The sequence below is a fragment of the Aegilops tauschii genome, chromosome 7 (assembly GCF_002575655.3).
Source record: "Aegilops tauschii subsp. strangulata cultivar AL8/78 chromosome 7, Aet v6.0, whole genome shotgun sequence".
Classification (NCBI taxonomy): Eukaryota; Viridiplantae; Streptophyta; class Magnoliopsida; order Poales; family Poaceae; genus Aegilops; species Aegilops tauschii.
In genome coordinates this window covers 506,672,740-506,686,180 of record NC_053041.3, presented here as the reverse complement: position 1 = coordinate 506,686,180, position 13,441 = coordinate 506,672,740, and the positions used below count along the sequence as shown (strand labels likewise).

Here is a 13,441-nt window from a genome sequence, read left to right as displayed (position 1 = left end):
GAGTGCTTTGGGTGTGCCAAACGTCACAACGTAACTGGGTGGCTATAAAGGTGCACTACGGGTATCTCCGAAAGTGTCTGTTGGGTTGGCACGAATCGAGACTGGGATTTGTCACTCCGTATGACGGAGAGGTATCTCTGGGCCCACTCGGTAATGCATCATCATAATGAGCTCAATGTGACCAAGTTTTTGGTCACGGGATCATGCATTACGGTACGAGTAAAGTGACTTGCCGGTAACGAGATTGAACAAGGTATTGGGATACCGGCGATCGAATCTCGGGCAAGTAACGTACCGATTGACAAAGGGAATTGTATACGGGATTAATTGAATCCTCAACATCGTGGTTCATCCGATGAGATCATCGTGGAACATGTGGGAGCCAACATGGGTATCCAGATCCCGCTGTTGGTTATTGACCGCAGAGTCGTCTCGGTCATGTCTGCATGTCTCCCGAACCCGTAGGGTCTACACACTTAAGGTTCGGTGATGCTAGGGTTGTAGAGATATTAGTATGTGGTAACCCGAAAGTTGTTCGGAGTCCCGAATGAGATCTCGGACGTCACGAGGAGTTCCGGAATGGTCCGGAGGTGAAGAATTGTATATAGGAAGTCCAGTTTCGGCCACCGGGAAAGTTTCGGGGGTCACCGGTATTGTACCGGGACCACCGGAAGGGTCCCGGGGGTCCATCGGGTGGGGCCACCTATCCCGGAGGGCCCCATGGGCTGAAGTGGGGAAGGGAACCAGCCCCTGGTGGGCTGGTGCGCCCCCCTTGGGCCTCTCCTGCGCCTAGGGTTGGAAACCCTAGGGTTGGGGGGGCCCCACTTGACTTGGGGGGCAAGTCCCCCCCCCCTTGGCCGCCGCCCCCCTTGAGATGGGATCTCTGGGGGCCGGCGCCCCCCTGGACCCCTATATAAAGAGGGGGAGGGAGGGCAGCCGCACCCAAGCCCCTGGCGCCTCCCTCTCCCTCCCGTGACACCTCTCCCTCTCGCTGAGCTTGGCAAAGCCCTGCCGAGATCCCCGCTGCTTCCACCACCACGTCGTCGTGCTGCTGGATCTCCATCAACCTCTCCCTCCCCCTTGCTGGATCAAGAAGGAGGAGACGTCTTCCCCAACTGTACGTGTGTTGAACGCGGAGGTGCCGTCCGTTCGGCGCTCGGTCATCGGTGATTTGGATCACGACGAGTACGACTCCATCAACCCCGTTCACTTGAACGCTTCCGCTCGCGATCTACAAGGGTATGTAGATGCACTCTTCTCCCTCTCGTTGCTAGAAGACTCCATAGATTGTTCTTGGTGATGCGTATAAAAATTTTAATTTCTGCAACGATACCCAACAGTTCAGTTGCACCCTAACCTCTCAACAACTGCGGTTCAGGAGCTGCATCGTCTCAACTCTCTTCTGCTCAATGTGCTGCCCACTATGGCGCTGTTGGGGAACGTAGTAATTTAAAAAAATTCCTACGCACACACAGGATCATGGTGATGCATAGCAACGAGAGGGGAGAGTGTGTCCACGTACCCTCGTAGACCGAAAGCGGAAGCGTTAGCACAATGCGGTTGATGTAGTCGTACGTCTTCACGATCCGACCGATCCAAGTACCGAACGTACGGCACCTCCGAGTTCAGCACACGTTCAGCTCGATGACTTCCCTCGAACTCCGATCCAGCCGAGCTTTCAGGGAGAGTTCCGTCAGCACGATGGCGTGGTGACGGTGATGATGATGCTACCGACGCAGGGCTTCGCCTAAGCACCGCTACGATATTATCGAGGTGAAATATGGTGGAGGAGGGCACCGCACGCGGCTAAAAGATCAAGAGATCAATTGTTGTGTCGCCAAGGGGTGCCCCCTCCCCGTATATAAAGGAGTGGAGGAGGGGGAGGGCCGACCCTCTCTATGGCGCGCCCTAGGGGAGTCCTACTCCCATCGGGAGTAGGATTCCCCTTTTCCTAGTAGAACTAGGAGCCCTTCCAAGTAGTAGGAGTAGGAGAGAAGGAAAGGGCAACGAGAAGAGAAGGAAGGAGGGGGCGCCGCCCCTCCCCCTAGTCCAATTCGGACTAAGCCTTGGGGGTGGCGCAGCCTCCCCTCTCTCTTTCCCCTAAAGCCCAATAAGGCCCATATACTCCCCGGCGAATTCCCGTAACTCTCCGGTACTCCAGAAAATACCTGAATCACTCGGAACCTTTCCGAAGTCCGAATATAGTCGTCCAATATATCGATCTTTACGTCTCGGCCATTTAGAGACTCCTCGTCATGTCCCCGATCTCATCCGGGACTCCGAACTACCTTCGGTACATCAAAACACATAAACTCATAATACCGATCGTCACCGAACTTTAAGCGTGCGGACCCTACGGGTTCGAGAACTATGTAGACATGACCGAGACACGTCTCCGGTCAATAACCAATAGCGGAACCTGGATGCTCATATTGGCTCCCACATATTCTACGAAGATCTTTATCGGTCAAACCGCATAACAACATACGTTGTTCCCTTTGTCATCGATATGTTACTTGCCCGAGATTTGATCGTCGGTATCTCAATACCTAGTCAATCTCAATCTCTTTACTCATTCCGTAATACATCATTTCGAACTAACTCATTAGTTACAATGCTTGCAATGCTTATAGTGATGTGTATTACCGAGTGGGCCCACAGATACCTCTCCGATAATCGGAGTGACAAATCCTAATCTCGAAATATGCCAACTCAACAAGTACCTTCGGAGACACCTGTAGAGCACCTTTATAATCACCCAGTTATGTTGTGACGTTTGGTAGCACACAAAGTGTTTCTCCGGTAAACGGGAGTTGCATAATCTCATAGTCATAGGAACATGTATAAGTCATGAAGAAAGCAATAGCAACATACTAAACGATCAAGTGCTAAGCTAACGGAATGGGTCAAGTCAATCACATCATTCTCCTAATGATGTGACCCCGTTAATCAAATGACAACTCATGTCTATGGCCAGGAAACTCAACCATCTTTAATCAACGAGCTGATCAAGTAGAGGCATACTAGTGACACTATGTTTTGTCTATGTATTCACACATGTATGGAGTTTCCGGTTAATACAATTCTAGCATGAATAATAAACATTTATCATGAAATAAGGAAATAAATATATTGCCTCTAGGGCATATTTCCTTCAGTCTCCCACTTGCACTAGAGTCAATAATCTAGTTCACATCGCCATGTGATTTAACATCAATCTTTCCTTCAGGCGCACCCAGACCTCCGTCGAACTACCATCTGCAACAGAGAGGTCAGTACAGCGTATATCTATGGGTTGCTGAATTTCAGAGGCATGTCTTATCCGTTCGCGCATTGGATCTGGGATCCTATCATCCCTCTCAAAGATCAGATTTTTCTATGGCTTGCTTTTTGGAGACGACTCAACACGCGGGACAATATGACAAAGAAGGGATGGTTTTCTGTTGCCTCTCATCCTGGGTGCGATATCTGCCCGACCACTGAATCTATCAGTCATATAATTCTGCACTGTGCACCGGCTAATGCAGTTTGGAGCAAGTTGAATATGGCCAGTCATGCCTCCCGCTCCCTGGACATCATGGAGTTCGTGCAATAACTACATCTCTGCTGGCCTTCTGCCCGGAAAGTGCATGTTCTTTTTGCTGCCTGTGCTGTCACACTATGGCACGCAAGAAATGACAGGGTTTTTCATCGCAACCGTTGGTCACCTTCCTACATCAGACAATATGTTGTCCAACTTTTATCCCTTTGGATGAATAGGGCTATGCACACAAGGGACAAGGAGTCTATAGCTTTCTGGGTGCATCAACTTAGTTCCTAGCATAGATACTTAACAGATGCCATGTAATCCCTTCTCAACCCCCTGTTTTTCTTTTCTTTTCCTAGGCAACTTATGGCCTCTGCACCATGGTGCGTAACATAAGTTTCATGTAATTGACCTTTTTGGTCATCAGGTTGTGGCCTGTTTTGAAATGCATAAGGTAGAATGATCTACCTTTTATTTCAAAAAAGAAAACCCCTCACAATCTTCACAGTTACACATACCCCCACCAAAAGAAATGACTTTCCTCGTTAGGTTGGAGTGACACCTGAGATTGCCAAATATCTAGCGCCACGTCCCACTTGAATCAGAGGTTTCCTGCAACTATTTTGAGCCGTTCGCTAGAAATTCAGTTAGAAAATCGCTCACAACTCTGCTACTAACATGTCGCTTTACTGAAAAGGCTTTCGCCCTGCTTTATAAATAAAGCAACCACCGAGCACAAAGTCCACAAGGTACCATTCGAAACACACACACACCCAACGCCACCGCACGAAGGTCCAACACAAACGTACGAAAAACAACACACAACACGGGTACAGCTGTGGGCACAGCACAACAAGCCTAACAAATCAACAAGGGGCGCACAGACAACAAACGGCGGCGGCGATGATGCAGAAGAAGATCTAATCTGGCTCAGGTGGTGGAGGTGGGAGCGGTGGAGCCATCCGGAGAGCCATCGCGCGAAGCTGTGTGATGATGGAGGTGATGGCGTCTCTCTCCCTGGGGCGGCTAAGCGGCCGCCAAAGCTGCAAGTAACCAGACCATTTGAACAAAGCGTCAGTAGCGCGACAAAGAGGGATACGCCGAATCACAAGTTTATTCCTAACAGTCCACAGCGTCCAGGCAAGGACCCCAATGGTCAGCCACCTAATGTGGCGTAACGCGGGGGGGATTGCCTGGAGTTCGACAAAGAGAGCGGGGAAGTTGGTATGAACCCAGCTTCCACCCACAATCTCGCGGAAACAGCTCCAAAGGAACTGCGCAGACACGTAGGTGAAGAAGATATGGTTCAAATCTTCTTCAGGCCCACAGAGCGGGCAACGCCCATCACCAGGGCCATTGCGCTTCAAAAACTCAACGTCGGAAGGAAGGCGGCCGCGAATCCACTGCCATAGGAAGATCCTAATTTTCAGGGGGAGGCGAATCTCCCAAATGGAGGAAAGGGCCTCATGGCCGAGCGAGGGGGCGATGGCCAGATAGAGAGATTTGGTGGAGAATTGACCAGACGGCTCGAGGCGCCACCTGGCGCGGTCATCGTCAGACATGAGATCCGGCTCATGGAGAGCAATACAGTCAAGCAACTCCTGCGAGTCCGCATTCTCAGCAGGACCAAAAGGCCTCCGGAACGCAAGGTGCCCTAAGTCAATAAGGGCGGTCGCCACGGAGATCTGAGGGGCAACTGCGATGGAGAACATGTCCGGAAAACGGGCTGCCAGGGGTGTGTCACCAGTCCAGCGATTGAACGAGAACAGCATGGCGGTGCCGGAGCCAATCTCGATAGGTCCCGATCCGGAGGACAAGGAGGAGCTGAATGATGGATTGCCAGAACTGGGAGCCCCCAGATCGCTGACAGAAGGCGAGAGGCTGGCCTCGGAGGTATTTCTGCTGAATAATGTGCAGCCACAGGCCACCATCTCCGTTGCTAATCCTCCAGAGCCACCGAGTCAGAAGGGCAATATTCATGCGTTTGGAGGACATGATCCCGAGGCCGCCCTGGTCGCGAGGTTTGCAGATCTCAGACCACCTGACCATGTGGTATTTCTGCTTATCTCCCACGTCGGCCCAGAAAAAGCGTCCCTGAACGGTGGCAATCTCATGATGAAGAGTCTCCGGAAGGCTGTAGAAGCTCATGATGAATAATAGGAGGCTGGAGAGGGACGAGTTAATGAGCATCGAACGGGCCGCTTTCGAGAGCCACCGACCCTGCCAGGGCTCGATCTGGTGTTGGAGCTTCCCCACCGTGGGGCGCAGCTCGGCCACCGTAAGCCCGGACTCACTAATGGGTATCCCTAGATAGGTCGTGGGGAAGCACCCAAGCTGGCAGTTAAGCCGGTCCGCTATGCTCTGCCGCTCATCTTGGGCGTAGCCCAAGACCATAACCTCACTCTTGTCAAAGTTGATCCTAAGGCCGGACATCTGCTGGAAGCACAATAAGAGGAACTTGAGGTTCGAGATATCACTCTCAGAACCCTCCACCATGATAATGGTGTCGTCTGCATATTGGAGGAGGGAGACCCCGTTGCCTCCAACAAGGTGCGGGACAATCCCCTTAATGTGTCCCGCCGCCTTGGCCTTATCGAGAATGGCCGCCAGCGCATCAACAACTATGTTGAACAGGAATGGGGAGAAGGGGTCACCCTGGCGGACCCCACAGAACGTGGGGAAGAACGGGCCGATCTCCCCATTAATGTTCACTGCTGTGCGGCCTGAGGATACCATCTGCATTACTCTGGTCACCCACCGATCGTCGAAGCCTTTCCGAAGCAAACATTCCCAAAGGAAGGTCCAGCTGACCGTGTCATACGCCTTGTGGAAGTCCAGTTTCAGGAAGACTGCCTTGAGGTGCTTGGGGTGCACCTCATGGAGAGCTTCGTGGAACACTAGGACTCCATCAAGGATATAGCGGCACTGAATGAAGGCCGACTGGTCAGGGTGAGTGATCCGGTCAACTATAGGGGCCACCCTAATGGCGTACCCCCTGGCTAGGATGCGGAAGATGACGTTAATCACTGTAATCGGCCGAAATTGCCAGATGTCCGAGGCACCCGTCACCTTAGGGATGAGAGTGATTACCCCATAATTCAGCCGGCCGAGGTCAATGGTCCCAGCCATGAACTCGTCGAATAGGGATATCACCTCGGGTTTGATCACCTCCCAGAAGGTCTGGAAGAACTTCACTGGGAGGCCATCCGGGCCTGGGGCCGAGGAGGGGTTCATGCCCTTAATAGCCGCCCAAACCTCCTCCTCCGAGATCGGGGCCGTGAGGGCCGCGTTATCCGCAGGTGAGACGCAGCAGTGGGCAAGCCAAATGTCTTGCGCAAGGGCAAGACCTCCCCGAGGGGAGGCAGAGAATAGGTCTCTGTAGAGGCCATCAACATGCGCCCTGGATGTCCTCCGGCCGCTGAAGGAGGGTCGGACCATCCCACAGGAGGGGGATGGAATTGTGGCGCCTACGGCCATTAGCAATAGCCTGGAAGTAGGCAGTATTAGCGTCCCCCTTGAGGACCCAATTCTGCGTACCTCGCAAGCGCCAGTAGGCCTCCTCGTCAGTGTAGATGACCGTGAGCTGATCTTCCAAGTCGTACCTGAGCATCCATTCGTCTGCCGAAAGACCAGCGGCGTCAGCCCGCAGGTCGAGGGCCTGGATGCTCTCAAGGAGAGCCTTCTTCTGCTCACGAATGTCCCGACCCACGTTAGCACCCCATCCTTTCATGAATTGCCGCGACCGCTTGGCGCAGAAATGCCAAGAATCGACGGCCGACAGTGCCCTATGGGGGGCGTCCCTCGCCTCACGCCACCTGGCGACCACCGCGGCAGTGAAGCCTGGTTGACGCAACCAGAAGGTCTCGAAACGGAAGCGTGGCGGCAGCGGGGGGACACTCATTCTCCAAACAGAGGAGAAGGGGTACGTGGTCGGAATTAATCCGCGTGATCGCCCGCAGCGATGCTAGGGGACACCGAATGTCCCACTCAGGGGAGGCGAAAACTCGATCGAGGACCGAGCGAGTCGGATCAACCTGGCGGTTAGTCCATGTGAACCTGGCCCCGACACGATCAAGTTCCCGCAGCCCCATATCAACGATGCAATCATTGAAAAGCTGCATCCGAGGAAAGTTCACTAGATTATTGCTCTTGTCTTCTTCCGTCCGGATGAGGTTGAAATCGCCGCCCACTACTACCAGAAATTGAGCCGACGCAACCTTCCTCCGGAGCTCAGCGAGGAAGGTCCCCGACCTGCGGTGGTCGGCCGGACCATAAACCGCAATGATCACCCATTTAAAATTTAGGGACCTTTCGAAGATCTCCATGCTAACAAAGAACTCGCCCCGGTCCATGCCCCCAACCTCAAGGGTGGCATCCTTCACACCTAGGAGGATGCCACCTGAGTGACCTGTACTCCCACTAGAAGGGAGCCAGTGCCAGCCGAACAGGTCGGAGCTCAGATGCTCAAGCTCCGACAGGGAGAATTCAGTACGCATCGTTTCCTGAATGGCTACAATGTCGATTCGCTCAGTATGCATGTACTCAATGAGTTGGCGGCGCCGACCATCTTGGCCGAAATCGCGGATGTTCCAGAATAGGGCTCGCATCACGCATCCATCGGGGGGCTGCTTGACCCGAAGACACGTGACGCGCTCTGGGCGCGGAGGGCGGCGGTACGGGAGCGAGTACGGCCCCGGATCTCAGCCGGGGCGGCTGGCGCGCGGGAAGAGGCGCTCGGGGTGGTCCCGAGCGTCGCTCCAGCGGCGGGGGGGGGGGGGGGGCGTGCACGGGCCTCGGCGAGCCGACCATCAAGGATCTCCCGTGCACGGATGGCTTCTATCTGGACTAGCGGGGGGGCAACCTCCCCGCGGAACACTATGGCCGAGTCCGCTGCCACCTTAGCGAGGTGGCCAAGCGGAGCCGACTCCAAAGCAGAAAAGGAGCACGTAGCAGAGGTGGCCGGGATGATCATGGTACCTGACTCGAGGTTCCGGGCAGCGGCCCGGAGGGCGGCCAGCTCAGGGATGGGGAGGGCCGGGCCACCCGTCGCCCTGGCCGCCTCAATCCGAGCACTGCAGCGCGAAGAGGACACCGGGGACGAGGTCGAACGGCCCCTCCTGGAGTAGGCCGCAGTCCGAGGGGGAGCGGGGGGCGGCCACCGGAGTGGTCACCACTACCGCCAGGCCCGCGGAAGTAGAGCTCGAAGGCGCCAGGAGAGGAGCATGGGTCGTCACGCAGGGAACGCCAGGGGAGGGAGGTGGGTCCGCAGGCGCGTCCTCCCTCACGGGCGGACTGACCGGCCGAGCGGAGAGCAAGGAGCAACTTCCGGAGGCACCGGAAGGAGCGAAGCCAGGTCCGGGGCCGAGGCCCCCAGCGGCGCCAACTGGAGATCGGGCGCGGTGGGGGTCGGGTCGGGCAGCGCCGGGTCGGCCCTGGCTGGAGAGGGGGCGAAGATGCCGAGGGAGATGTCGTCGGGGGAGCGGGGCGAAGAAGCCGGAAAGACCTGGAGGCTGACATCAGAAGTGTCGAGGCCGTCATCGGGGGTCGGGGGAGCTGCCGCGTGGGTACGACCCGCCCCACCCCCACACCTGGCGGCCGGCACAGGCGGCTGGTCGTGGTGGGGGCTGTCCTCGAAGTCGTCGTCGTCCGAGCCAGAGGAGTGGCCGTGACGAGGGTCGCGGTCGCTGCGGTGGCCACCGGCGCCACCCCTAGCTGGGCCGCCCCCTAGGAAGCTGTCGTCGATGCGAGGGCGGCCAATGTGGTTGGGAGGCTCGGAGGAGATGCGGAGGTCAAAGCCCTGGTCGTTAAAGAACACTCGGATGGTGGCACGGAGCTTGGAGGAGTCGAGAGATTTGACCTTAACCCGGACCTCCTCCTCCTTGCGGAGGGAGAGCTCATCGACCACCACCACCTTGCCGAGGATGCGAGACATGTTCCGGATGACCCGCTCGGAGCGGGCGATGTCCGGGAGGCCACCAATGATGATCCAGGCCGTGTCCAAGACCGCGACCGCCAAGGGGTCCCGCACCGGCACAGAGATGTCAACCACTAACTTGTTGAGGGCTAGGGTGATGTCTCCGCTGCGGGTGCCGTACCCGTGGCTGACCGCGTCCGGGAAGACGACCGAGAACTGACCTCCAGAGAGTAAGGTGACCTGCCAATCCCAGGTGCTGAGGTAGAGGTGGTTGTGCTCGGCCTCAATCATCTCCGGCGAGGCCACCCATTCCTTCACAGTAACAATGGCCAGGAGCGACGGTGAGGGGGCGGGGATGTCGGGCACCTCGATGTGGAAGTAGCCGAGGCCCTTAATCCCGTGCCCGTACATCATCAGCTCCTCCGCCACCGGGCGGTCAGGGCAAAGGAAGGCGGGGTGGTCTGGGTCCGAGCAGTGGTAGCAACACCGAGGGCGAGTACATGCCACCTGGGAGTGGCCGGAGAGGCCGCAGTTGAAGCACTTGACGAGGTCAGAAGAGCGGTCATCGGGAAGGAGAGCGGTCGTAGTCGAGGCGGCGAGATCCCGGGGGCGCCGTTAGCGGGGGCAGAACCGGTTGCGCGCTAAAGCCCGCGCTTCTTCTTGCACTTGCCCCCGGGCCGGCCCCGTCCCGCCCCATTGCCGACCGGGGGGAGACTCGGCTCGCCCCGAGGTGGCTGGTAGCGACGGACCGCGGCGACAGCGGGAGGAGGGGCCTGCTGCCCATGGGAGCGGCCAGGTGAACGAGCGTGGCCGCCCCGGGCCGGGGAGCGGCTGGCATCCCGACGGCGCGGAGGGGAAGGCGACCGGCGTCGCGCATCGCATCAGTCCGCGGCTGGGGGAGGCGAGCGGGAGCGGCCACGGCGGTCCGCACGAGGGGGAGATCGGCGAGAGGGGGACCGGTGGTCGTCGTAGGCGGGAGACCGGCGGTCGCCGCGGGAGGACAGCTGCCGGCGGAGCTCGGATTCATGGCGCATCGCATCGGGGGACGGGCGGAAGGAGTCGCGCCTCTCCTCCGCACGGGAGGATTCAGGGCGGCGGTCGTCGGCGCGCCGCTTGGGGCGCGTCCCCGCGTCGTGCCACTCGCGGGTCATGGGGGCCGGCGGCGACGGGGGAGGGAGCGAGGGGTTGGCGGCGGGGGTCGGGAGAGCGAGGGTTAGGGCACGAGAGGAGGAATGGGATGGGGGGCGAGGAAAGCCCGAAGGCAGCCAGATAGGCCTGATGGCCGGGCAGGCCGGCCCACCAGGACGGCAGCTAAGGCTGGGCCCAGAAGCGGAGCTGCCAGCCCAGGCCCATGGCCCAAATCCCGGCCCAACACTAGTGCGGCCCACGACCAGGCGTCCCAACCCGCGAGATGGGGCAACAGTGACTAGGGTTTCCCCTCGTGCTGCGACCGCCGCCGCGGCCGTGACCGGCGCCGGTGCAAGGGCTCCAGTGTCCATGGGCCGACGACGGGGGTGGCTTAGCGAAAAACGAAGCAAGGAGGTGCCAAAAGCTGCGATGAACGGCCGAAACGGTGAGGAGCGAGTGACCACCGGCCGAGATGCCGCCGCCGGGGAGGAGGCAGGTCGCGAGGCAGAGGGAGCTGCCGCCGAGCGCCAAGAGGACCGGGCACGACCCAGGTCGGACCGCCCCGCGACGCCCCACGCCGGAGCGCGGCGGCGGCGAGCGGTACGCGACCCAAGGTCGGCCCTTTGGTCAGGCGTCGGGAGGAGGGGGGCGCTACCGGCCGGCGGGCATTGGGTGGGGAGGGGGCTCCCCGTCGACCAGCGTCGGGTGCAACACAGTCCGACGAGTCGGAGGTGTGCGCCGGACAGTGGGACGGCCAGCGGTGGAGTCCTCATCCTCCGCCAAGTCCGCCCAGCGCAGCGGTATGGACTCCCCGACGGGGGCGGCGGAGCATGGGGCGAGCGGCCCAGCGGCCAGCGTCCGCGGGGCGCCGGGAGGGGGGGGAGGGGGGGGCAGAGCAGTCCGGAGCAGCGCAGGGCGGCGGAGGCGGTGGCGGCGGCGCAGGCGAGCAAGCCGCAGCCGGCGCGGCGCCGACGGGGCGCGGGGGGAGAGCGCCAGAGCCATACTCCAGTTCGATCAGCTTATCTGGAAACGATATTATTAACATGTCGCTTTCAGTCTCTTGTCCTTTCATTCCGGAAGGGGCATCCATGACGATGGCGATGAGTCGCATGTTGCCGACGAGTAAGGAATCGGCAAGCGGCAGCAAGCTATTGTCGGTCATATCCTTCCTCGTGTCATGTGTCTGATTGATGCCTCGCATGAGAGTTGAGAGCCCGGGTCACCTCAGCATCAAGTGTTTGTTTATCAGATGAAGCTTGGATCGACATGGCTTATCAACAGATAAATTAAAGAACTCTACATCACTTGTTTTTTTTTTTCTTCTCGGTGAGTACCGAGGCGAACAAAAAGAGCCACATAAAGTTTTTTTTGTGGCAAAAGAAGAGCCACATATAAACATATTTGTGGGGATACTATTCAGCTACCGGGCCAGCCATCAGGAGCCCACTTCTAAGTTACAAATTCGAAAAAAACAGGCCCATGCCGTTGCTGCAGGCTGCGCTGAGGTTTTGTTTAGTACCACATCGATGACACAAGAAGATTAGAGCACGAGAGCTGGCTATATTACGATGACTAGGTGCTTTGTTGAAAAATACTTACCTGGACGGGGTTAACGGGCGATCAAGAAGGCTTGTGGCCTAGATCAATGGCTCACACTGCACTTGGTGAGTGTGTTGGTCTAACATCTCCCCAAGCGGGAGAATGGACGTCGTAATTTATGGTAGAGGGGGTACGCGTTCGCGCGGCCCCTACCTAAGCAATGACAATAAACTTTAGCCATTTCATTCTTTTAGTTGTGAAAATGATTTTTTTGGTTTAATTATCATCATCTTTTATTCACTTGTGAGTATGTGTGTTTGGTGCTTAGGCTTTTGGTTAAGTCAGTACAAGGATGAAAATGTGCAACTTTCGGTTTTGTCACCTTGATGCAGAATCAGAAAGCGATTTGTTGTCTGTATCCTGCATGAGTCGCGACGTGTTGTCACTAACCGCTGTTGTTGATCCCTTATATTTTGACAGGGCGCTTCTTTGATTCCTGAAGGGTCAGAGATTAACACACTTATCAGCCGGCAACAGTTATTTTTATCGCCGGAAGTGCCAGAGGATGGATCTCTTTTAAAATGGAAAGGGCCAAAAACATGATGAAGAAACAGGGGATGAAACTTTCTTGTCGGTGATTGGAATGGTGTAATAAAAAATTGGCGTTGAAAATTTGTAAAACCAACTGATTAGAGCATTAGTGGGAAAGAAACAGAACATGTCCAATACCAAAACAATAGTCAAAACCATTTTCTGGCCCCTTTGGTATTCAGATTCGGATACCCCATTCATTTGACCTGCGGAGGCAAATAGGAAAGTTGGCTCAATCTGATGAACAGCCATCAACACCCACCTCCCGGCGACACGAAATGCCGAACAATTGACCTGAAAAATTCGTTTGAATAACAATTGGACCTCGGCGCGATCTAGTGTCTGATGACGTTTGTTTATGTGTGGTATACACTCTTGCAGGTACAACTGTGCGAGGTTCTAGATCTGGCGTGACGTGCCGTCACAGAGTCCCGCCGTTGATTGATCCCAGTTAGTAGTAGACGGCGTCACATAAATTCTTTTTCTTTGGTCTTGTGTGCCGAGAGGAGGACGCGCTGCTTTGATTTCGGAAGGGGCATGAATGATGATGGTGAGGCGTCACAGGTTTGCCAACGAGTAAAGAATCGAAAAGCGGCAGCAAGCTATGGCCATATGCTACCTCATGTGTTTGATCGATTGATGCCTCCCACGAGAGCCAAGGCGGTGTTTGTTTCCAGGAACTTTTTTACGTAGGGACTAGAAAAAATCTCTCTTAGAGACTTTTTTACCAAACGAGAGAGACT

General features: G+C 56.5%; 2 protein-coding genes and 1 non-coding gene across 3 annotated transcripts; 1 reads left to right on the top strand and 2 right to left on the bottom strand.

The window, feature by feature from the left end:
• Window positions 1-4,446: 4,446 nt before the first annotated feature.
• Window positions 4,447-5,238, bottom strand: LOC120969010 (uncharacterized). Its single transcript, XM_040396060.1, has 2 exons — window positions 4,720-5,238; window positions 4,447-4,569 (listed from the first exon to the last, which is right to left on the bottom strand). The coding sequence occupies exons 1-2, from the start codon at window positions 5,236-5,238 to the stop codon at window positions 4,447-4,449; spliced, it is 642 nt and encodes a 213-aa protein (XP_040251994.1).
• Window positions 5,239-6,914: 1,676 nt separating this feature from the next.
• Window positions 6,915-8,022, bottom strand: LOC141027310 (uncharacterized). Its single transcript, XM_073504305.1, has 2 exons — window positions 7,583-8,022; window positions 6,915-7,428 (listed from the first exon to the last, which is right to left on the bottom strand). The coding sequence occupies exons 1-2, from the start codon at window positions 8,020-8,022 to the stop codon at window positions 6,915-6,917; spliced, it is 954 nt and encodes a 317-aa protein (XP_073360406.1).
• A 4,137-nt stretch (window positions 8,023-12,159) lies between these two features.
• On the top strand, window positions 12,160-12,319 carry LOC120970216 (U1 spliceosomal RNA). Its single transcript, XR_005764947.2, has one exon. It is a non-coding gene; the product is annotated as a U1 spliceosomal RNA (small nuclear RNA).
• Window positions 12,320-13,441: the final 1,122 nt, after the last annotated feature.